The sequence below is a fragment of the Lampris incognitus genome, chromosome 2, assembly GCF_029633865.1.
Source record: "Lampris incognitus isolate fLamInc1 chromosome 2, fLamInc1.hap2, whole genome shotgun sequence".
Lineage (NCBI taxonomy): Eukaryota > Metazoa > Chordata > Actinopteri > Lampriformes > Lampridae > Lampris > Lampris incognitus.
In genome coordinates this window covers 145,267,355-145,293,523 of record NC_079212.1, presented here as the reverse complement: position 1 = coordinate 145,293,523, position 26,169 = coordinate 145,267,355, and the positions used below count along the sequence as shown (strand labels likewise).

The following is a 26,169-nucleotide window of genomic DNA, read 5'->3' as shown; positions in this document are numbered from 1 at the left end:
TGTGCATGTGCGAGTGAGAGATAAGTGTGCTCGTGTTTGTATGTTCATATCAAAAAGTGTGTTAGTGTTACCTACCTCTCCTGTCTCAGTGTCAGTAGTGACAGCCACCTCCAACACTCGGTCAACCTCAACATAGTCTGGATTAAACAAGTCCTCATCAGGCTAGAGAGAGAGAGAGAGACAGACAGACAGACAGACAGACAGACAGACAGACAGACAGACAGACAGAGACAGAGTGTCATGCAATGAACCAGGTTCAGGGTCAAATTGTGAATGGTTTGACAGACCAATGAGTTGACGGTCTGAATATTTCCAGCCAATGAGCTGCAGTCTCAGTTACACACAGTCTTCAATAGGTAAACACATTATCTGGATTCAGCTTGGTTTGTTTGGTATAAACCATCATGTGCATTTACCAAGAAACCATGCAAGTAAGTTAACGTCCCGAAACACACCCAAAAATGTGCGTCCTTAACGCTTATACAAAAAGATGATTAAATGTCTCATCCAGTAAACCAGGGGTCCCCTTTTTTTTGCATAGTGGATCAGTTTAATATCGACAATATTCTTACAGACCGGCTGGGGCGGCGGCGGGGGGGGGGGTCATTCACGACAGGATTATAAGTCACTAGCATCATAACATTTAAGTAATGTTTGGATATTAAACACACAGTGCATATTTTCCCCCTGTCATCATATTAAAAACACTGCACCTTACTGAATCAGGGGAGCCCTGGGCTCGTTTCCCTGCAACAAGATGGGATGACATGCGAGTCCATCCATCCATTATCCAAGCGCTTATCCCAATTCAGGTCGCGGGATGCTGGAGCCTATCCCAGCGGTCATTGGGCGGCAGGTGGGGGGGACACCCTGGACAGGCCGCCAGGCCATCACAGGGCCAACACAGACACAGACACACACACACACACACACACATTCTCATACCTAGGGACAATTTAGTACGGCCGATTCACCTGACCTACATGTCTTTGGACTGTGGGAGGAAACCGGAACACCCGGAGGAAACCCACACAGGGAGAACATGCAAACTCCACACAGGATGACCCGGGACGACCCCCAAGGTTGGACTACCCCAGGGCTCGAACCCAGGACCTTCTTGCTGTGAGGTGACTGTGGTAACCACTGCACTACCGTGCCGCCGACATGCGAGTCATCAGTTGCAATAAAGCCATATTTTAGGTGCGACTCGTCGTATTTCTTACTTTTGAAGGAAGCTTTCTTTTTCTGCAGTCTGCCTCTGTGTTATCACCATCATGAGACCCATTAGTTCCCCTACCGTTTCCAAAGAAACTCTCAGCAATGTTAGCTTTTACTCATGGTAGCTAGCTAGCTAGCTGGTAGCAACGTGCACATCGAGTAGGTAAGTGGGTGGTGACTGACCGATGACCTCGCGTGCATTGCATTACACAAGTTCAACATCTGGATCCTCATCCTGTTGTGACGTGACAGGGAATGGCGAGGAAAGGTGCAGCAGACAGACCGTGCCAAGTTCAATGTAATTACCACACAAATAGCCTACAATATCATATGATTATTATTTATTTATTTGTTTATTTTTGCCAAGTCATACTGTTTCCTCGCAGCCTGGTAGAACATGTGTTGCGACCCGGTGCCGGTCCGTGGCCTAGTGGGTCGGGGACCGCTGCCATAAACAGCTGAAGTCTAAAAAGGTGTTTTAAAAGGCTTCTTTTTTCTTTTCTTTTTTTTTACCCCAACTGTATATTGTTTACAACTTTTTATTGTTGACTAGTTTCCTTCATTGTTCCAGAGTCCCGTGTCACACTCACACACGAGACACAAAAACCACACAATTTAAAAGTCTCATGAAACGGAAAGAAAATTTTCATTCCTGTTATCTCTTTTCCCTACAAATAAATACATACATGTATTTTTTTTCATTAATTTTTTTCTTCTTCCTCTTTTCCCTCCTTTTTCTCCCCAATTGTATTCGGCCAAGTAACCCACTCTTCCGAGCCGTCCTGGTCTCTGCTCCACCCCCTCTGCTGATCCGGGGAGGGCTGCCGACTACCACATGCCTCCTCCCATACATGTGGAGTCGCCTGCAGCTTCTTTTCACCTGACAGTGAGGAGTTTCACCAGGAGGACGTAGTGACCCGAACAGGCACCCCGACCGACCAGAGGAGGCGCTAGTGCAGCGACCAGGACACATACCCACATCCGGCTTCCCACCCGCAGACACGGCCAATTGTGTCTGTAGGGACGCCTCACCAAGTCGGAGGTAACACGGGGATTTGATCCTGCACTACATTGACATGTATTGAACACTATGATCCAGACTAGGTTCTGGTATTTACTTCAGAGAAAAGGTGCTTCATCTGAGCCTGTTTGGTCCGGAAGCGTTTGATCTTTTGGTGGATTCTGGGGTCTTTCTCCAGCTCTTCCAGAGTGGCCCATTTACAGTGCAGGTAGGAACTAGAGGAGCAAACACAAACACACGTACGTTCACCACAACATGTCATTTAAGAACATCAGCATGGAGGCCGACCTCCTCCAGCTTGCAGAACGCTCTGGATAAGAGCGTCCACCACACAGGGCTCGTATGTACGACATGAAGCTAGCGCGAGGGTGTCAGGAGCTAACACTAACAGACTCACAAGTTTCGGTACTTGACATAAAACTCCTCGGTTTCCTCCGATTGGTCCTCTGATGATGCACTCTAGAGAGAAAGAGGGGGAGCGAGAGACACAGGCAGAGAGAAGAGACTTTTTTAAAACACAACTTTAATACACTGTCACACATTTACAGCAGCTTTCAAACAAAGACTGATAGATATAACATTATCTGAAAAAGTCACTAAAGGTTAATTCATCATTCATCACTGAACACATGACATCAGAGAAAGAGAGAGAGAGCATGAATGAGAGAGAGGGCATGAATGGGTGAGAGAGAGCATGAATGGGAGAGAGCAAGAGAATGAAGGAGAGAGAGAGAGAGACACACACACAGAGAGCATAAGGGAGAAAGACAGAGACGGAGAACATGAAGGAGAGCGACAGAGAGAGAGACAGAGAGAGAGAGCATGAAGGAGAGACAGACACGCAGAGAGGGGGGGGCTGAATGAGAGAGGAGGGGTGCATGAGTGAGAGAGGCACATAAAGAGCAGGAGTGAGGGAGTGGATGAGAGACAGTGTGAGAGTCACACAGAGAGAGAAGACAGCCTGCAGGCATCACATTCAATTATTTTTAAGACACTTTTCACGAGGTTCAAATGGAAGCTCTGGCCAAATGTTGTCATGATACAGGCAACGCAACGCCCTGTAAAAACACCTCAACTCAAAGTTAACAGCAAAAATACACTTCTTACTGTTGTGCAGCTACGCAGGGACACCGGCAACAGTGGGGTTTCACTACTGTCTCTTCTAGTTTGTTTTTTGTTGAAAATATCTTTATTGGCATTTACAATTTTAGCATACACCAGTCACATATTGAATAATTTAACACAATAAAGCCCTCACCTCCCTCCCTCCCACCCCCCTTCTGACATTCCCAGATCCTCAAGGAGAAATACAGATTAAAGAAATAATGAAATTACACACAACTAAATCGAAGACAAACAATAAAAAAAAGTTCCAAGAAGAATAAATGATCAGCATAGTTCACCTATACACAAACAATCTCTCGGTTTACGATCAATACTAGCTGGGCTGTCAGGCCAAAACGTGTCTGGGCTGCCAAAATGTGTCCGGGTGACGTCGTCCAGCTAATGGGTTCCTGTTTTTAGCCTTCTCGGTTCATGAAAAGTCCAGTTGTTTAAAATAACATTTTATGACCCTTTTTTGAGTTGCTAGCTACCTAGCTAACTCGTAATTGATGTCAAAAAACATGTAATAGCAAATATTGGATGTTTCATTTTAATGGAAAATTGGTTTATAAAACATCTTTATGAAAATCATGCCCATGCTACATAACGCTAGCTAGCTAGTTTGCTAGCTACCTAACAAAAGGGGCATCCAGTAGATGAACTTTCGCCTAAAAGTATGCTTTTTTGTGCTTTTCGAAAAACATATCCTAATATAAACAACTGCAAGTGGAATTTAAAAGGTGACCCTGCGCATGTATTGTTCAATGTAGCTAAAAGAGTACACTGTTAAACCTGCTTCTACCTGCAATATTACGACTCTACGAACTACAGCGAGAGAGGAATGTCAGGAATGCGAGCTGTCGCGATTTCATTGCGATGACGTCCCCCGGACACATTTTGGCAGCCCGGACACAGTTTGGCCTGACAGAGCTGTTCCGGACTCGAGTCAAGAGGCATCCCAGTCTGTTATCCCTTAAGGTAAATTTCATCTTTTCCGACTTCAGATGAAACATAATATCCCTGATCAATCTGACATGGGATCGGGGTGGGGGGTTCTTGAGCTCCCCCCAATTTAAGAGTATTAGGCGCCGAGCTATTAATGTAGTAAAGTGTAAAAAATTTACACTGTCCGAGCTCCTCACCCTATCTCTAAGGCTGAGCCCAGACACCCTACGGAGGAAACTCATTTCAGGTGAGGGTTGGAACGAAGACTGACTGGTAAATTGAGAGCCTTGTGACCATTTTTTTTTGGACACTCGGGTGAAGAGAGGAGCAGGGCTGTCAACTGATCACCACCTGGTGGTGAGTTGGGTCAGATGGCGGGGAAGGCTGCCGGACAGACCTGGCAAACCCAAACGTGTCGTGAGGGTGAACTGGGAATGTCTGGCAGAGGCCGCTGTCCGTGAGGTCTTCAACTCCCACCTCCGGTAGAAGTTCATAAGTAATTCCGCCGCATCCAAATTCGAATAAAGGATTTTTTTTTTAAGTGATATCATGTGGCTTAAATATTTAAGACTTCGCAAACTTGGATTTAAGACATTTTAATACTAACAAAGGCCTTTAATTGTACAATTGAATTTAAGACAAATGAAAACTTTGTAAGGACCTGCTGACACCTGGTTAAGGAGAGCGTGAGCAGGGGATACATGCTGTGTGAGCAGCATGTATATGAGAGAGCGACAGAGCAATAGAACATGTCATAATATTTCATCAGAGTGAATGAAGATGGACTCAAGGGACAGATTATGTGTATGTACTTAGTCACACCGGGGAACGTGTGGGTGAGTGGAAGAGGTTGTGTGTGTGTGTGTGTGTGTGTGTGTGTGAGTGTGTGTGTGTGTGTGTGTGTGTGTGTGTGCAGAGTACCTCTTTCTTCACTATTCTGACAGACAGAATTTTCTCAATGATGTTGGCCTCATCTTCAGGTGGCTCCTGAGAGGAAGAGGGAGGCCAAGAGAAAGTTAAAGAATTTGAATTGGAGAAAGTGAGAGAGAGGGAGGGACGAGAAGACAGACAGAGAAGATAAATGAGCACCAAGTTTAGTGATTAAAGTAAAACTTCTTTTAACTTATTCCAACAGCCATCCATCCATTATTCATACTGCTTATCCTGCTCTCAGGGTTGCGGGATGCTGGCTCCTATCCCAGCAGCCATTGGGCGGCAGGCGGGGAGACACCCTGGACAGACTGCCAGGCCATCGTATCCGATGATGACCATCTTCTCCTATTTGTGAGTCCTTTGGTGGCTGAATAGTCCGATCCTTGATGCACAGTTGCGGCTGCAGACCGGGCATGTAAAGTGGTGCTGGGGGGGGGGGGGGGGTAGCTTTGCGAGCATGACTCTCCGCACGCTTTGCTACACGGTGTTGTGTGCGCTGGTTTTCCATATACTTCACTCCCTGTGAGATGTGAGAGCGCCAGGTTGTGCAGCAGGAAGCAAGTTCCTCCAAAGAAGAGGGGTTGATCTGGCATCTTCTCAGCGTGGCCTTCATTTGGTCTTTGACCCACTTCTTCTGCCCACCAGCAGTGCGTTTGACCAAGGCGTACTTGGCCGTAGAGGACTTTACGTGGGAGTTGTCGGCTGGGCATGTGAATGACATGCCCAAGCCACCTGAGTTGATGGTGGTTTAGGGTAGACTCCATGCTGCAGCTGCCTGCCCACTCCAACACCTCTGTGTGTGGCACTCTGTCCTCCCAAGTACTGCCGAGGATCCGCTGCAGACACCTCACATAGAAGGCCTCCAGGCTTCTGAGATGCTGGCTATAGATGGTCCATGCCTCACATCCATACAGTAGTGTGGAGATGCACACTGCTCTGTAAATAAGCACTTTGGTGTGGAGACAGGTTGCTGTTCTGGAAAACCTTTCTCCTTAGACGACCAAAAGATCTCTCTCCCCCTCTCTCTCTCGCTCACACACACACACACACACACACATTCACACCTAGGGACAATTTAATACGGACCTTCTTGCTGTGAGGCGACCGCGCTAACCACTGTGCCACCGTGCCGTCTGATTTTATTCCAACAATTAGGAAAAAAATGACAAACCCTGAAAATGAATTATATCTTTCTTTTTTTTTTACCTCGGCCTGCCATGCCAGTGCGGTGGCGTTGAGAGCTGGAATCCGGCCAGTTCCCAGTACAGCGATGGTTTCTCCATCATCATCCACCACCTTGAAGTCCAGATCCTCATTATATTTCCTCCTCTTTACCTGACGGCCCGAACGACGCTTCTGCCAGAGAGACAGAGACAGACAGACAGACAGAAAGAGAGAGAGAGAGAGAGAGAGAGAGAGAGAGAGAGAGAGAGAGAGAGAGAGAGAGAGCGAGGGAAAGAAAAAGGAGAAAGGAAGAAAAGAGGAAATGATATGAAGGGAAAGTGAAGGATGGCATAGATAACGGAGAATAAGAATAAAAAAGGAGGAGAGGAGGAGGAAGACAGGAGACACGGAATGAAGAGGACCATGAAGAAAAGAAAAAGAAAGGATGTGAAGGATTGGGGGAGAGGGGGTATTAAAGAGATATTAACCTGATTTGCTGTTAATAGACGCCTACCGAAATATCTTGTAACTATTCTGTTTACTGAAGAATGTGTACTATGACTATAATATACACTAGTACTGTATTATACTATAATGCTACACCATATGCTATTACTATGATATACGAATACTACACAACATACTATAGTAGTGTAAGTATACTATACAGTATTACGACAATATTATGCTAGCATCACACGATACAACAGCACTATACACTAATGTAACTGAGCACATTTCTGCCCGCTGCGGGATTCGATCTGGGGTGTACTGCACCACAAGGCGACACCGCTAACCGCTTGACTAAAGGGGGCCGACCCCCTGGCGATCGGCCAGTGAGTCTTTTTCTAGGTTACAGTAGTCCCACTCTCCCGGAAGCGCACCCTCGCGCTTCATTATGCTTGTGCTCCGAAGAGAATTCTGAGGATCTGTACGCTTCCAGACACTTCTGGATCCCATCGCTGCCACCAATGTAACCGAGCATATCCTCCGCCTGCTGCGGGATTCGATCCGGGGTGTACTGCACCACAAGGCGACATCGCTAACCGCTCGACTAAAGGGTTGGACCCTTTAGTCGACTGGTTAACATAGTTGCCCGTGGTGCAGGAGACCTGGGTTCACATCCCGCCTGCTCCAGTTCCCGGCTGCCTCCTGAATCCGCTACCATTGGTGTCAGAAGTGGGACGGTGAGACCGTGAGGCCATCGGAACCGTGTGCCGCCCCCCCCCCCACACACACACACACACGTACATACATAAAGACACACACACACACACACACACACACACACACACACACACTCTCTGGTGTCAACGAGGACAATATTGCTTCTCACGTCATCACCAGGTTGGTCTGCATGTTTCGCTGGCGCTAACAGAATTTTAAATGGTTAAACACTTAAATTCAAGGCTTAAAATAGAAAACAACCAATTTTATAAGATTACTCAATTAATTAAAGGGATAACAAATTTGACGGATTAATCGATTATCAAAATAATGCTTGAATGCTCCACCCTGTCTCACCCGCCTCCACTCACCGTGTTGTCCAGGGAGTCCTGACTGTCCTCCCCCCCCAGGGCGAGGGCCGATATGGAGGCCTCGTCTTCGCTCTCAGCCCTGTCGTGAAGTGGTAGCTCCATGCCTCTCCTCTTCGCCTTCTTCTTCTTCTCCACCGGTGCCGTGCCAGGATCTCTGAGAGGGACGGAGGAGGGAGAGGAAGTGTAAGGGGAGTCGTTAGCAACAGCAGCAGAGTAGCCCGAGGCGAGATGTCCTCCGTTTGTTCAAATCCCTCAACACCACGTTCACTTCTAGACACAAACCCTGGGCAGCACCCGAGAGGACAGCCGAGTTGAGGATAGAGGGACATTCTCAACACATTTCTAAACACGCTAACTTTGTGAGGTTGTTTAAGGACATAAATTCTTAAGTAAAAACTTTACTTGTAAAGTTTATAATCAGCACTTTGTTAGCAGAAGCAGTAGAAGAGGCAGTAGAGGAAGAAACAGCCAAAGAAGAAGAATCTGAAGAAAAACGTTTATCCTCCGCTGGTAAAGGATGTTCCCTGTACTGATGACTGTTGTTAAAGTACCTTAGATAGATCAAGCAACAGCAGATTAAGGTGGATCATCTGATTACTCACATGATGGGAACCATAAATGACCTTGGCACTGGAAGGTTAGACTCAAAAGTGAGTCTCTAAACGCTTCACTCAACTAGAGACTGAGGAAAACCTCACAGCTTTTGTTGCAACAACTGGGCGGAAACAATTTGAGTTTGGAAAAAAAACAAAAACAACCTGCATTGCAAAACCAACCCAAACTCTTTAAGGCGGCCCTTCATATTAGGGCGGTGACGTGCAGAAGTTGTGTGCTTGTAAACACTGTTGTACCCTCAACATGTGCATTATAGGATGGCTCAGCCGCAGCCACCGAAGGGAACTCCTTCAAAGTTTGTTGTTTGTCACGTTTGTGCCGAATCATACTCATTGGTTGAAAACAAACACTGTCCGGGTAGCGGTCTATTCCGTTGCCTACCAATACAGGGATCGGCAGTTCGAATCCCTGTGTTACCGCCAACTTGGTCGAGCATCCCTACAGACACAATTGGCTGTCTGTGGGTGGAAAGGCAGATGTGGGTATGTGTCCTGGTCACTGCACTAGCGCCTCCTCTGGTCAGTCGGGGCGCCTGTTCGGGGGGGAGGGGGAACTGGGGGGGAATAGCGTGATCCTCCCACGTGCTACGTCCCCCTGGTGAAACTCCTCACTGTCAGGTGAAAAGAAGCGGCTGGCGACTCCACATGTATGGGAGGAGGCATGTGGTAGTCTGCAGCCCTCCCCGGATCAGCAGAGGGGGTGGAGCAGCGACTGGGATGGCTCGGAAGAGTCGGGTAATTGGCCAAGTACAATTGAGGAGAAAAAGGGGGTAAACCCCCCCCCCAAAAAAAAAACCAAACACAAACTTTTATTAGGACATGATTTTCCGGCCGGCCGGGCTACACATCTGCTTTGGAGGACATTACGGGACGAGTTACACTGGGGGACAGTATTTAGCCGACACCTGTTTCTTGTCCTTGGTTAAAAGTTTTAAACAAAGTTGCTGTAAATCCTTGACTGCACCAACCTTGTGGATTGTGCACACATTCAATAAAACGGAATCAAATAATCTTAACCGCTTCCGGTTCTGCTTCCAGTGTGGGAAGATGACTGCGCGAATTCGCGTTTGGAGCAGCGTCACCCAGTGCCGTCCATGTAGTGTCTTTGTCCACATCTGCGTCTAAGTTTTGTCTTCGTTTGATGGCTGGGAGAGCTGGTGCTGGATCGGCTGGGAGAGCGGGGCAGGCTAAGCTAACTGCTACCCCATGCAGACCGGCAGTTCCGATAACACCGAGGGCGATCTGGCGAAGGCCTCATCTGGCTTTGACTGTGGTGTTTTTGATGTCGTTGTGAGGAGTCCAGGGAGGTGTGTCGAGGCTGGGAGAGCTGGCGCTGGATCAGCTGGGAGAGCTTGGTCTGCTTCATCCAGTGGGCCTGGGGACCACGGCCCCTGCCTGGAGCTATGCTCGAGGTGGAAACGCCGTGGGTGGTCTGACAGGGCATGGAAGCGGGGAGAGCTAAGCTAACTGCTAGCCCATGCAGACCGGAGGTCTCAACAGTCATCCTGGCTGGCATTCATTCCCTAGGACAGTGATTTTTTTTGTTTAGTTTTGATGTACGTGTTAGTTTGGGTATGTGTGTTCTTGTAGTTTTTGGATGTGTTCTTGTCTTTGTGTTACACTGCTGTGGGTCGGGGGAAACGGCATTTCATTTAATGTACGCAAGTGCATGAAGTGAAATGACAAAGTGTTCCTGATTCCTGATTTCTAACGTTTCTCAGGACATCCATTTTCAGTGTTTTCAAGTGGTTCGTTCTATCTCCAGTTTGTTTCACTACGGAGGAGGATGTGGGGGAGAGCATCGTTTCCGGTATGGCGTGTCCTAGATTTCCAGAGTGGTAGGCGTAGGTTTTAGCGGCTGTTCTCGCCATCGTTGTAACAACTATCTTGCATTTAGAAGTCCCCAGACATCGATAGGTGGAGATCTCCGATTGTCTGGTTTTGTGGGTTTATTTTCGCAGTTAGAGAGGTGGTTCTATGGTATAGGAGATTATTATATTTGGTCCCAGGTGTGGGGTCAGGTGGAAGCAAATGCTTGCCCTGCTCGATTTCTTGTCAGTAATTGCAAAACTATTAATATGTAAAACAAGGAAAAACAGGATCCGGGGTCACAGGTCAGTGGATCCTCTCCATGTGATGGCAGGCCTAATCGCAGCTCATCTCAGGTTTGAATTTGAGTTTTATGGAGGATCTGTACACTTTTTTTGTGTACTTGGGGGGGGGGGGGTCGGCCGAGGAATCTTTGGAGCTTCACTTCTGAGTATTTTTAGTTTTTACTCATTTTTTTTCTTTTTAACAGAATCAATGTAAAAAGTATAAACACTGAAATAAATTCCACTTTTACAATTCAAATTCTCTCTCTCTCACACCTGGGTTTGCGGCCCCTCTGTTTGGGTGCTGATGGGGCCAGGGCCTTGCTGTTGACTTGGTTCTGGTTCTTGTCCTGGGCCAGGGGGCTGTGGGTGCCCCGGGTCTGCACTAGGACCTTGGCAGTAACAGGCAGGGCCGACGGGGGCACTGAGGCCGCTGCTGTAGCCGAGAGAGTCAGAAAAAAGATAGCATGGTCAAGGTCAAAGGTTAAACAGGAGCCATGGTTAGGGTGTAACGTGGAAGGATGGCAGACCTGTCATGGCAGCATCACTCTTACATGGGTATTACTGACTTTTAATAACACTGGTAACTAATATTAATGCTTTTCAAAAGCTAAACTGATATTACTGCTTTTAATAACACTGATAACTAATATTAAGGTTTTTTGATAACACTCAAATGGTATTACTACCTATTAATAATACTGGTATTAATTTTAATAGGTGTGGTTTTCCTTGAGTCTATCAAATTTATCACCATGTCTCATGATGACTCTTTAGAAACTCCTCTGTTGGTGTCGAGAGGAAACAGCCCAGGTAAGGATGCACAGTGACACCAGCCAACTTTGGTCGATCAATAGGACAAACGTGCTGGTGGGCACATTTATTCATTTAATAAAGTACCAAATCCAACGCTCCAAACCAGTTAGGAACAACAGTGAAAACGAAAAACGAACGATATTTTACAAGGAACTGTAGCAGAAAAGAAGTCGCAATCATCTTTAATTCTTCCAGAACAGAAATGTGAATTTGGAATCTCTATTACTGGTTGATCTCTCCCTTTTTATTCTGTGATTTTTTACCAGGAAATCAAATTTGTCTTGATTTGCAATTAAGACTTCACAAAAAGTACTACTACTGTTTTACCTCCAAACTCCCAAACGTCTTTGGATGAATATCACATTTTGCATTTCTTCATTCAGTATTGTAGGGCTGTGTATTGGCGAGAATCTGGCAATACGATACGTATCATGATACAGGGGTTACGACTCAATATATCACGATATATCGTGATACTGTAAGAAAGGTGATATATTTTGATACCGTACGAAAGGTGATATATTGTGATTTCATAGGCCTTTGCTCTTTGTGCTTATGCTACTTTCTATCTCAGTTTACGTTGTTGGGCTGGAGTGGAAGAGTCAGATGGCTGAAGACAGATTACAACACTTATCTAGCAGTCGTGGGGTTACACACAACACAACATGTTTGTCACGAACCTTTACATATAAACAATTAAAAATCGATATAGTGATCACGAAAGATAATATCACGATACCTGAGTGTCTCAATATTTTCTTACAGCCCTACAATATTGTACATAATATCAACACTTGCTTTCAGTGCCGTCTCTTCCTTAACAGTCAATACTTGGCTAATTAGCTGCCATAATCCACTGTTAGACCAAACACACACACACACACACACACACACACACACACACACACACACACACACACACACACACACACAGATGGACAGACAAATGTCCACTGACTCACTTTGACTGGCAGGTATTCGGGGCGGGACTTTGGCTTTGGGCTTCCTCCCTCTCTTAGCGGGCACCTTCACGGGCAGTTCGGCAGAGGGAGGGGGTGGGGCTGCTGGAGGCTTCACCTCCCCCGCCCTCTTCCCATCTCTCCTGCTCTCCTTCTGCTCCTTTGCCTTCTTAGGCTCCTTGGAGTCTTTGCCCCTCCTGGTGGGGGTGGGGGCCCTCTCCTCCCGCCGTTTCTTTGGTTTGGTGCTCTCCCTCTCATTTCCTCCTCCTTTCTCCCGCTTATCCTTTTTCTTACGTTTTTTCCTTACCCTGCCCCCACCCCCAGCATCGTCATCCTCACTCAGGGAAGAAGCTCCGCCCCTCTCTCCTCCCTCTGGGCGTTTAGACACCTGGGCCACCGCCGCTGTGCAGTGGTTGGTTGTTTCCTTGGCGACACCCACAGGGCTGATGAGGCGGAGCTGGTCCTTGGGGCCCAGGACCAGCTGACCCCTTGGGATTGTTGGTAGTGTAGTTTGTGCAGTGCTGTATTGGTCCGAGGAGGAAGAGGAGGCTGCTGCAGCGGAGGATGAAGGTGCAGTGTGCTTCAGTGGACCGCTGAACATCTAGAGTAGAGAGCGAGAGAGAGAGAGGGAGGGAGGGGAGAGAGAGGGAGAGCTTTGTAACAATACTTTAATTAAAAATTACAAAAAATGAAGAGGATAAAAAAAACAACACAGTCAGCAACATAAGTTCCACAGAATCCAAATCATCGCAGTGCTCCCAAAGATCAGTTCAACTTCCACAACACAGCAAAGCACATTTTTTATAACGCCACACACTGCAAAAAATTTCCAGATTTTTCATCATTTTGAAATAATAAAAATTCACTTTTAAAAGCGCTTTAAACATTTTTCCATCCCATTATCCAAACTGCTTATCCCAGTCGGGGCCGCGGGATGCTGGAGCCTATCCCAGCAGTCATTGGGCAACAGGCGGGGAGACACCCTTGACAGGCTGCCAGGCCATCACAGGGCATTTTTACAAACACAAAAACAGCATCATCATCCCCAGCTTTTTCCATTCCATTTCTCCTGCTCAGGTACACGGTCACCTCCGCTCTCCCCAGAATGAAATTTAAAAGCTCGCATCTGACTTCATTTTTCTGAGAGTACCTGTAGCCCAGAATGAACACGGGTATAGAAAAGACTTCCCCAAACTACCCCAAAACATTTTCCAGCATTGTAAAAAATGGCAGCAGTCGACAACATTCCATGAAACAATGAAAGACAGGTTCACGATTAGTGCAAAATGGGCACTCATGGCTAACATCATCCCTCTTTTTCTCCCCAAGTGTACTTGGCTAATTACCCCACTCTTCTGAGCCATCCCGGTCTCTGCTCCACCCCCTCTGCTGATCTGGGGAGGGCTGCAGACTACCACATGCCTCCTCCCATACATGTGAGTCGCCAGCCACTTCTTTACACCTGACAGTGAAGAGTTTCACCCCCGGGACGTAGTGCAGGGGAGAATCACGCTATTCCCCCCAGTCCCCCCCCCCAATCAGGCACCCCGACCGACCAGAGGAGGCGCTAGTGCAGCGACCAGGACACATATCCACATCCGGCTTCCCACTCGCAGACATGGCCAATTGTGTCTGTAGGGATGCCCGACCAAGCCGGAGGTAACATGGGGATTCGAACCAGCGATCTCCATGAGCAGCTTTTTTGATCAATGGTGGTTTGTACAGTGCTCTCCTCTCAGGCCCAACACTATCACTCACACTGTCACTCAAACCTAAGTGAGCTCTCCATGGAGTGTCAGTTTTACCATTTACTTTGTCCAAGTGCAGAACTTTAACAAATATCTGGACCTGTAAAACTCAGAGGAATTTCCACTTCTTAAAAAAGGTCTGGTAAAGTCCTTAAAATCTGGGGAAATGTTCATTCAAGGGAAACCATCATTTTCATCGGGCTTAACACAGCCATTATAATACTGATTTAACAGTGTTCGCTCACCACTTGTGAGAGTTTGTCTCCATTTATTTAGCAGCAGAGTGATGACACGAGTCGATCTCAGCTCTAAGCGGGAGGAAAGAGGAGCTGCATTGTCCATGTTTGGACCTGCAAGCTGAACTACAAGTCCCAGAATCACCACGGTAGACACACAGAACCACCTGAGCAGAGTTAGCCAGAACAAAGAGCTGCGTTTTCTCAGTCCCTCTTTTTCTAACAAGTTCCACACCTTGAACAGTCCACGATAGAATTCAGGTAGTTCCTTGATGTTAAGCTGCTTTAAGTCCATCAAAAACAAAGATATATTCAGTTACAATCCACCTAGCTCAAAATGGTGCACACAAGCCAGTGACCTCCACACTAAATTCGTAGGACCGCACAGATACCTTTTTAGGAACTGGAAACGGAAGGTAGCCCCCCTGCTGCTCAGGTGGATTAGGCCCTGTCCTCCTTCAACCCTCAGCAGATACAGCATACTCCGAGGCAATGTTTCCCAACCCAGTCCTCAATGACCCCCTATCCGGCAGATTTTCTTTGCAACCCTGAATAGGTACCTGTTTGTAGTAATTCAACCAATCAGCAATGAATGTCAGATTTTGCACACCTTGCATTATTAAGTGCTATGAGATGATTGGTTGAGTAAATACAAGCAGGGCTACCTATGAAGGGTTACAATGAAAATCTGCAGGATAGGGGGTCCTTGAGGATTAGGTTGGGAAACACTGCTCTGAAGCACCCAGTGCAGTTTGTCTCAGAAGAAGTTGACAAGAAGAGCCTGGATCTTGGACAGCAGGCCTGGCGGGGGTCAATAACTGACAAGCTATGCCATTAAATTGACGATACCAAATTATTAGTGATCAGGACTTGACCTCTGTAGGACATCTTGGTTAAAATCCACTTACGTTTTGCTAAATGACCTTTGACCTTTTCAAGAACATGTTTCTGGTTTTTAAGAACAGATTGATCACCTAAAAATACTCATGAATATTTCAGCCCCCCTGTCTTCCAATTCTACCCTCCCAGGCAAACTGAGCTTTTTCTCCAGCATACCTCCAACACTGAGAGCTTCACTTTTGATCCAGTTAACGTTGGCTGAAGATATTAAGCCAAACTGGACGACATCCCTCACAAACATGTCAATAACCTGCTGACTACCAAATCATCTGCATAGTCGACAGTGTTAAGGGTGCATTACAACCTGGAATAGCTATACCCTGAGGATCAGATCTAGTTTGTGCAACAAAGGCTCAAATGCTAGGGAATACAACATGCCAGAGAGGGCACAGCCTTGTCTAACTCCCCTTTAGATTTGAAAAGGAGCGCTCAAACCACCATTAATTTTCAGCACACTCTGTCACAATACAGAACCTTAATTTTGTCAATAAAACCAGGACCAAAACCAAAGACACTCAACGTGAACCATGAATATTCATGCTCAACACGATCAAACGCTTTTTCCTGATCAATTGATATGATACCAGCTTTGATGCAAAACAGCTTACAGATCTCTAAAAAGTCTCGAATCAGATTGATGTTATCTGTAATTAACCTGTCAGGCACACAATAGATCTGGTCACAATGAATCACTTGTTCCATCACTTTACTCAGCCTGGTTGCTAACACTTTTGAGAGGAGCCTATAATCAGTGCAAAGCAGTGACATAGGCCTCCAGTTTTTAATGGACTGTAGATCCCCTTTCTTTGGCAGTAAGGTAAGAATCACCCTCCTGCAGCTTCATGGGAGATGCCCTCTGGCAAGACTATCATTTAGCACTGCCAGCAGAACCCCCCCCCCCCACCACCACCACCACCGACCAAAAAGACTTGTAAAAGTCAACAGGTGGGCCATCAATTCCCGGAGCTTTCCCACTCTGTACACTCTGCAGAGTAGCATAGAGTTCATCAGAGGAGGGAGCTGCTTCCAACTCTACATTACTCTGCTGTTCAACCTGAGGAAGATCAGAAAAAGCTCTGAGACACTGCCTGCTCCTCTCTGTGCTCACATTTAAACAGGTTACTATAATAATTGACAGCACACTTACGAATTGCAGTATGGTCATTCAGTACCTGCCCAGCATCAGATTTTAAGCTGTGAATGAGCCTCTTCCGTCCATTCTTATGCTCCAGACCAAAGAAAAAGTGTGATGGGACATCCATCTGGGCTACATTTTGAAAGCGGGACCTGACCAGTTGTTAACTAGTAGAACCCAGATCATCAGCAACTGAACCAGCAGCCCCTGGATTAACAGAACCTGGATCAGTAGCACATGAGCCAGCAGCCTGAAACTCAGCTTCACTGTTTTGTTTTTCCTGTTGTGTTTTTTTCCTGCTTTGAGCTCGACCATCTACTCCGAACTTCAACATCAAATTTAACTCCTCAGTGTGGTTCTTCAGAATCATGAAGACCTGCCTTCTGAAGGAAACAACATGTTTTAAATGCAGAGATTTACAGCGGAGAGGAATCAGTTTTATGAGGGACATTAATTGTCCGCGACTCGTCAGCTCTCTCCGCAACATTTCGTTGCTAATAAACGGAGGGACTTTAGACAAAAATTATCTTTTTGGCTGGATTAACCAGTGGCACCACCTCAATAAAGGTGTCTTGGATCACCACGCCTTTCTCAACAACCACGTTAACTTTATCAACACTATCTAGAAAAATAATGACTCCAGTGTTCATTCTCGATGCAGACTTTACACTGTCATAACCGACAATTTCACAGATCGCTAAAACGCAATCTCCCACAGGGCAATTGAAAGTTGGACAGAGTTTAACTTCGTTTTCGTTTCGTTTATTTCGAACATGCTAAAATAACAAAACAAAATACACAGGCAGGAATACAAGAACAAATGGAAATAATAGTGAACATATTTTGCAAACTCTCTGTAACAACACAAGTAATAACCATGTTCGAAAAGGGTGTAGGATGAAGTAAAGAACTTCATGTCAGCATGCGAGCTTCTCTGGCCCCATGCCTCCGACTCCATGAGTCTACGTGACTCAAAGCCGGCCCAGTCAAAACCACGTTGGAATCAAGAAACACCAGCATGACAACAAATCTGTCAAAACACAAACCCAAAAAAGAACAACAAAAGGTAGAAAAAATTAAAAACGCACTCACGCTAAAACGTACACTCACTCTCACTGTCTTCTGCTCCCAGCATGCACTCAAAAGAGAGACAGAGAGAGAGTGTGTCAGATAGAAACTGAAACAAAAGAAAAGGTAAGATATGGAGGAATTATTTAGAAAGCTGTTTGGTTTTCTCTTGAGGACATCGCTGACACATGAAACACTACAACTTTTTCTGGATTCATCTTTTGATGACAACAAAAATAGTTTCTTTTTGAGAGCTGCTAGTGTCCAAAATCTGCTCCGAATCATCCAAAATGACCACATCAATATCAACTTCAACAACTGCTGACGACACAATTACACATGCCACTAAAACCCACAGACCCTAGCAAACCTCACAACTTGGCCCCCTGACATTAAATCCTGGTTGTTCAAAATTTTTCTCAAATGTAATGATGATAAGTCTGAGGTCATTCTGTTCGGTCCCAAAAATTCCATCAGCCCTTTTGGTACTAATCTTGCTAGTCTGTCAGGTAGTCTTAAGCAGGCTGCTAGGAATCTTGGGGTAATATTCGATGCTAACCTCGGTTTTGATAATCATATCAAACATGTTCTTCAGTCATGCTTTCTCCAGCTCAAGCTAATCTCCAAAATTAGGTAATTTTTATCAATTGCCGAACCGCAAAAAGTTGTACATGCTTTTATCTATTCTCGGCTGGACTATTGTAACGCGCTTTATTCTGGTATCAGCAAGGGCTCCCTCCACCGTCTGCAGGTGGTACAAAACGCCGCTGCTCGGCTCGTTACCGGGTCAAAGAGGCATGACCGTATCACTCCTGTGCTTGACTCCCTACACTGGCTCCCTGTTATATTTCAAATCGATTTTAAAATTTTATTGCTCACTTTTAAGTCTTTTATTGGTCTTGCTCCTACATACACTTCTGATTTATTGACCTGGTACACACCCTCTTGACCATTAGGATCCACACATGGAGCCCTGCTGGTTATTCCCAGGTGTCGGATTGTCACAAAGGGTGATGGAGCTTTTGCTGTTCGAGCCCCCACACTATGGACCTCCCTTCCTGTCGAACTAAGACAAACCAAGTCTCTCGCTTCTTTTAAATCTCATCTTAAAACTTTTCTTTTTATGAACGCTTTTACAAATATTTGATTTTATTTATTTAATAATTCTTGGGCCCCCCCTACCCTTTTTTCTCCCCAATTGTACTTGGCCAATTACCCTATTTTCTGCGCCGTCCGGGTTGCTTCTCCACCCCCTCTGCCGATCCAGGGAGGGCTGCAGACTACCACACGTCTCCTCCGATACACGTGGAGTCACCAGCCGCTTCTTTTGACCGGACAGTGAAGAGTTTCACCAGGCGCGTGTAGCACGTGGGATGATCATGCTATTCCCCCCAGTTCCACCCGAACAGACGCCCCGACCGACCAGAGGAGGTGTTAGTGCAGCGACCAGGACAAATACCCACATCCGACTTCCCACCCGCAGACACAGCCAACTGTGTCTGTAGGGACGCCCGACCAAGCCGGAGGTAAGACGGGGATTCGAAACGACGATCCCTGTGTTGGTAGGCAATGGAATAGACCGCTATGCTACCTCAACGCCCAGTTTTTATTTATTTTTACTTACTTATTTGGCCTTACCCATATTTTTGCCTTGTCTTGCTTTATTTCTTTGTAAAGCACTTTGTAACATTGTTTTAAGAAAGTGGCGTATAAATAAAAGTTATTAAAAGTATAAATAAAAGTTAGTTTAAGTATAAATAAGTAAATTCTGGCTCAGGTTAGTTTTTCATGGGCTGCATTGTTTCTTGAGCTGATCAGTATGTAAAATGATCTGTGTCCTGAGTCTGCATCAGTGCTCTTCCCCCTCTAGTTCCTGTCTGTTCTCACTGCAGCTTTGCTGTTTTCAGTTAAAAAATATTGGCTTTGTCTGACTCATTCTCTCAGACACTGGACGAGCTGGTTCTGATGCTGATGAGAGGTCAAGCCAGCGCCAGATCGCCTTTCCCATCTGCTCCCAGGTTTCTGACCCCAAACTTCAAAACCACAGGGTCCAAAACTCATTCTCAGAATTCCACATTCCCAATGAATCCGTCCAGCATTCATGCTCTCGTCCTTTCTGCAAAGTAGAGGCAACATAACTACAGTAGTTACATATATCAGCCCTGTAGGATGAGGGACTTCTACCAAGGCTCTACTGTTGTTCTATTTAAAGACGGACGCAGGATCTTTAGTTTTGAATAATTTTGTTAAATCTCAAAGTTTAAAAGATTACTGATGAATGGCAGGAGAAAAGAAAAGAAGATAAGAGACTCAGGGAACATGTTCTGAACCCCATAAAAAAACTACTCACCAATCAACTTAAGCGATCAAGTGTCAAACACAGTTTGTACAAAACAAATTACTCCAGACTCAACTACTACTACTACTACTACTACTACTTTCGGCTGCTCCCGTTAGGGGTCGCCACAGTGAATCATCCATTTATATCGCTTCCTGTCCTCTGCATCTTCCTCTGTCACACCAGCCACCTGCATGTCCTCCCTCACCACATCCATAAACCTCCTTTTTGGCCTTCCTCTTCTCCTCTTCCCTGGCAGCTCCATATTCAGCATCCTTCTCCCAATATACCCGGCATCTCTCCTCCACACATGTCCAAACCATCTCAATCTTGCCTCTCTTGCTTTGTCTCCAAACCGTCCAACCTGAGCTGTCCCTCTAATATACTCGTTCCTAATCCTGTCCTTCTTCATCACTCCCAATGAAAATCTTATCATCTTCATCTCTGCCACCTCCAGCTCCACCTCCTGTCTTTTCATCAGTGCCACTGTCTCCAGACCATACAACATAGCTGGTCTCACAACCATCTTGTAAACCTTCCCTTTAACTCTTGCTGGTACCCTTCTGTCACACATCACTCCTGACACTCTTCTCCACCAACTCCACCCTGCCTGCACTCTCTTCTTCACCTCTCTTCTGCACTCCCCGTTACTTTTAACTAGGCTGTCAATGAATATTCCAAAATCAAATATATAACTGAATTGTAAACAAAAAACAAAAAAAAACAAAAAACAGACATTCGAGTGTGAAAACTAATATCCGTTTGTGGAAAAGAGAAGCCGCACTAATGTGGCTGTCTGCCTCGCGAGAGCCTCGGCCGCTGCACTGAATACGCCGCATGACAGACAGGAGTCACACAACGTCCCTTTCACTGGTTGAAAATGACATTGAGGTCAAGCTGAAACGATCGAATAATTCAACAACCATGTGGGAAAGATGGCAGAGTTCACAACCCAACTCGGTCGCAGTGATTTTCACTCCTAATAATCTACTGTGATGGCCTGGCGGTCAGTCCAGGGTGTCTCCCCGCCTGCTGCCCAATGGCTGCTGGGATAGGCTCCTGCACCCCCGCGACCCTGAGAGCAGGATAAGCGGTTTGGATAATAGATGGATGGATGGATGGATGGACGATCTAAAAAGCCCGTTTGGAAATACTTCCTTTCGCACAAAACTCTTGCTCAGCAAAGATGGAAAAATGCTATCAAATTGTTTATTTAAAAATTACTTATTTAAACCAGTGGGAATATTGTTTATTTGAACCAGTGTGAATATGACCTCATCTATATAATAATTAGGCTATCAAATAACACATCAATTACAAATCACTCATCTCACTCCAACCACGGCGCACAGAGAGAGAGAGCGAGTGAGCGAGAGAGAGAGAGAGAGAGAGAGAGAGAGAGAGAGAGAGAGAGAGAGTCTGTCGTCTTTAAATTAAGTTTTACATATAGGACATTATTTTGTTTATCTTGCAATGTGTAGGTATGTAGATCATGTTTACTTTGAAATAAACACACCTACAGTAGTAGTAGGAGGAGGAGGAGTAGTAGTTGTAGGAGTAGTTATGCCTCTCGTTGTATTGGTTTGCTCTCTTATGGACATCATGCGCAAAAATATATTCCAATGGGTTCGAACCTGTGTTATTTTTAAGAAGGAGTAATCGAACGTCATTTTTGGCCAGTTTTGACAGCCCTACTTTGGACAGTTGACCCCAAGTATTTAAACTCATCCACCTTCACCAGCTCTACTCCTTGCATCCTCCCTCTCATTCACGCATATGTATTCCGTCTTGCTCCTACTGACTTTCATCCCTCTTCTCTCCAGTGCATACCTCCACCTCTCCAGGCTCTCCTCAACCTGCACCCTACTCTCACTACAGATCACAACGTCATCTGCAAACATCATAGTCCACGAGAGACCCCTGCCTGATCTCGTCCGTCAACCTGTCCATCACCACTGCAAACAAGAAAGGGCTCAGAGCCGATCCCGGATGTTATTACAGATCACTGCTGTCAGTTTAACACAAACATCCTCTTGGATGCTTAGAACAGAAATGCGGATGAGTTCAAATTCATAATGTCTTGAATGTCAAGGCTGAATATCGGCCTAGCCAGAGGCCGGTAATCAGCTGTTTAACAAGCTTTAATCTCTCAGAAGAATTTATTGGGGAAAATGTGAACAGAAACACTGTTACATTTTCATAATCAAAGAGTTGGCAACTACAAATACACTGTTACTATAATGCACTTCACTCCCAAGACTATCTGGCGTTCTAATCTCTCGGAATAATCAGGCTTCCAGCTGTTGCCCTCCATTTTGCACAACTATTCTATTACATCTCTAACTTTACTGCCAGTTGGGTGATCTAAGTTTTCGTAATTTTTGTTCAACTATTAACATAAATATATACTTTCGATATTCAAATTCAAAGTGACAGCCATCCTAGAGACAACATGCATGGTTACCATGGTTACCACCCTATACAGTACTTAAACAGTTCTAATAATAATAACAGTACAAACAATACTAACAGTACTAACATAGTACATATGGAGGGTTGAGAGGGGACTAGCACTATTTACAGACACATAGTATGGGGTAATTACTAGGGGTAACACATGTGGGGTAAATACTAGGGTCACTACACATGTTAGCATGTGTTGTACCGTTGCAGGTTAAGGAGATATCAGAGTTCATCCTGAGACCCGCTGTCACCTCACAGCCGCCGGGTGCGAGACAGACCTCAGACCTCCGGGTATTATAATGACTGTGTACTCTGTAGAACTACTACATGCAGTGATAAATATTCGTGGCCTGTAACAGACAGCAAGGCCAGCACCGTGCATTTGAATCCACAACACAGAGACATGTTGATATTCAAGGGTAACCTGACGTCACACGCCCGGGAACACAGTCACGAAAAGTTGCGTCAAACCGACAGACAGCTCCACCAATCAGTGACGTTAATACTAACACCGCACCCTCTTCCAGCTGGGGTAGTGTGGTCCACTATGGAGGCCATTTTAAATTATTATATTACGGGCGGCAGGGTGGCGCAGTGGTTAGCGCGGTCGCCTCACAGCAAGGTCCCGGGTTCGAGCCCTGGGTTAGTCCAACCTTGGGGGTGGTCCTCTGTGTGGAATTATTGTGAAGCTGGGAAATAGTCACAACCAAGGTAAATAAAGAGAAAAATGAAAAAAATTAGTCCAGGGAGTCCCTGGGTCACGAACGTCCGACTTGCGAACGCCCGTATTTACGAACGGACCTGCGTAAAGCCCATTATCTTAAAAGATCGAGTCACACGCAATGGCTCATACTAACAAACGGACCGTCTACTTTGCGCGACGCTCAGAACACTGCAGGGTTTAGGCGGTTCACCGGCCCGAGGGAGAACAACGCCACGCCGTCGTCGCCATTTCATGTTGGATTGCGTAGACGTTGTGTGCGTTGTGTTTTGAGTTACATTTTTGCGTGTTTACCCTCATAATCATGGCTTCCAAGCGTAAATCTGATGCACGTGATGGTGGTGTGTCGAAGAAAAGGAAAACGATCACGACTGAAACGACCTGCTGAAGTTACGTGTTTAGTTTTAACAACTACCACCACCTCAAGTCTTTTCGCTCACGGTTCTCTGGTAAAAACAACGTGTAACTGGACATTTGGCCGCCAAATCTGCAGTGTTCAGCCCGGCAAGAGATCCTACAAGTCAACAGAAAGCTTCGAGTCTGAATATACACTACGATTCAACACAACCTGCTGACACCCCTGTGAAAACAAACACACCTCGCTTCAATACAAACAACAGAATGGGAACTTTGTCTCCCCCCCCCCCATCTTAAAATACACTGCAACTTACATTAACTTCAAACCCGTGCCCTACAGACTGTGATGTGGCCGTCTCAGATGAAAGATGACTAAAGGTGGTCGTTGCTCCAAAACGGTGGTCCTACGTCACACTGTGAGCCTGTCTCACGGTGAGACAGGTTCACGGTGAGACAGTTTCACGGTGAGACAGGTTCACGGTGAGACAGGCTCACTGTGAGACAGGTTCCAACACGGCCATTATTACGGTCTTGTGACTGAAGACAACCTGGGACAAAAGTCTGACAGCCTCAGAAATGTAGGACGGCCGTCTCACAGTGTGACCGCTGCTACGACCTACGTCTACTAGCCAACCAATAGAGATGCAGCACGCCATGACGCACTGGTCAACGCCCCGCAGGAGCTTCGCTGGCGCTAAACACAAACCAACACACTGTTAGCATCTGTGACCCAAATGCCCTGGATTCAACACAACGAGCAACAACACGAGCTGCGGCGACTACTGAAAGGACTCGAGTCCTGCTCGGCGTCATGTTGCTCTGCCGGCGGCATAGGCCGATGACATGCGCTGGTGCGGCGCGCACGCCGATGACGTTTTATGGACTTGCGATTCAGCAGTGTTGCCGTCGTACAGTCTACACACATCACTAGGGATGGGTATCGTTAGGATTTTATCGATACTACTACTCTTATCGGTTCTGTACTTTATCGATACTCTTATTGGTTCTTTTTGATTATTATGCAAGAAAAAAGATACTTAATCAAGAACAGAATCGACATTGCTTTATTATTCTATTATATAACTTTATATAGATATAAACAAATATTTATTCAGCAGCAACAGCAGCAGCAATGTTTTAAATGTGTCTGAATTATAGACTTTATAATCAACATTGAACAACAAATAAGATAAAAAATAAAAGTAGATAAAGAAAAAAAATATATATCAAAAATAAATTTTTACAGCAAAAGGCTAACGGAAGTTCAAACAAACAAGAACCTAGAACATTATCCTAACAGTTCTTCCGCAGAAAAATCAACATTTCTGCCTTCTCCGGCAGGAGTCGTGATCTCTCCTGACTTATAGTGTCCCCGGCTATTAGCCTAGCTAACTCCGTATCTATGGCTTATCTATTTGTAGCTAAACAATTAGCTAAGCAATTATATTCTATTTATTGGCCTATTCGTAATAATTCGTTATTAGCCTAGCTAACTCCGTATCTATGGCTTATATATTTGTAGCTAAACAATTAGCTAAGCAATTATATTCTATTTATTGGCCTATTCGTAATAATTCGTTATTAGCCTAGCTAGCTCCGTATCTATGGCTCATACGGCTTACCTGCAGTGGACGTGGATGGAACACTACGAGCAAAGCAGTGGAAAACGCCGCATTTCTGCAGATTAATACCATGTTTCGACAAAAGATGTTCCGACAGATTGCTTGTATTGCCACCCTTACTGGCAAATGATTTGTTGCACTTGTGGCAACGAGCGTTGATGTCATCGACTTTTGAAAAATATACCCAAACTTTTGAACGTTTAGTTCTCTCCGCCATGATGAGCCCTTGAGCAGAGCTGTGTGTGCGTGTGTGAGCGAGTGTGTGGAGCACAGCACAGCCCCGCCCCTCGCGCTGTAAGAGAGCGAGACAGAGAGATGGAGAAAACGGTAAACAAGATTATGTTCGCGACGTTTAAATTCCTCAAAAAACACAATTGCCACAATATAAATCTCACTCCATGATTTCTCGAGTACCTACCGACTACCGATAGCAGAACCGAAAACGTCGGATCTTAAAAAATGCTCCGGTTTTTACTAATTTTGAACCGGTTCCCGTTTAGAACTGGGTTTCCTACACATCACACCTGATGTCGTACCCAAGTTCATTAGATCCGTATCGCACTGTGTGGCTTGTAATACACTTACAGGACTGCTCAAATCACACAGTCTGTAGGAGGCTTTACATGAAGACCCCCCCCCCCACCCAACTAATGTCCATCCATCCATCCATTACCCACACCGCTTATCCTGCTCTCGGGGTCGTGGGTGCCTACCCCAGCAGTCACTGGGCGGCAGGCGGGGAGACACCCTTGACAGGCCACGAGCCTTACGCAGCTGGAGGAAGAGGAGGATGTGTCTGTGTCCTCCATGTGAAGGTCATATGGAGGACAAGAGAGTCAATGAACTGGGACACTGTGGTTTCTGGCCAGAAAGTGTGTGTGTGTGTGTGTGTGTGTGTGTGTGTGTGTGTGTGTGTGTTTTACAGGTTGTTGATGAGTGTGTATAAGTGCGAGTGTGTTGTTGCTGGTGAATACGTGACAGCATGTGTGACTGAGTGAGCATGTGTGAGCATGTGTGACTGTGTGTGACTGTGTGAGCATGTGTGACTGTGTGTGTCTGTGAATGTGTGTTCATCAGTCAATGGCCGACACTGACTGGAGGCCATTGATGGACATTTGGATGAGGACAGATTGTTACCACTGGCGCAAATAAGTGAGCCAAAACCAGTCTCTACTC

The 26,169-nt window shown here is 45.8% G+C and overlaps 1 protein-coding gene across 1 annotated transcript in view; it reads right to left on the bottom strand.

The window, feature by feature from the left end:
- chd6 (chromodomain helicase DNA binding protein 6) overlaps positions 1-26,169 on the bottom strand; it is a 168,807-nt gene that overhangs the window by 73,638 nt on the left and 69,000 nt on the right. Inside the window, exons 3-10 of the mRNA XM_056301897.1 lie at positions 12,409-13,006; positions 10,907-11,066; positions 7,924-8,077; positions 6,428-6,577; positions 5,210-5,275; positions 2,637-2,698; positions 2,337-2,454; positions 76-162 (exon numbers count right to left, since the gene is read on the bottom strand). Of these exons, the coding sequence (XP_056157872.1) occupies positions 76-162; positions 2,337-2,454; positions 2,637-2,698; positions 5,210-5,275; positions 6,428-6,577; positions 7,924-8,077; positions 10,907-11,066; positions 12,409-13,006 (1,395 nt within the window). The remainder of the gene's footprint in view (positions 1-75; positions 163-2,336; positions 2,455-2,636; positions 2,699-5,209; positions 5,276-6,427; positions 6,578-7,923; positions 8,078-10,906; positions 11,067-12,408; positions 13,007-26,169) is intronic.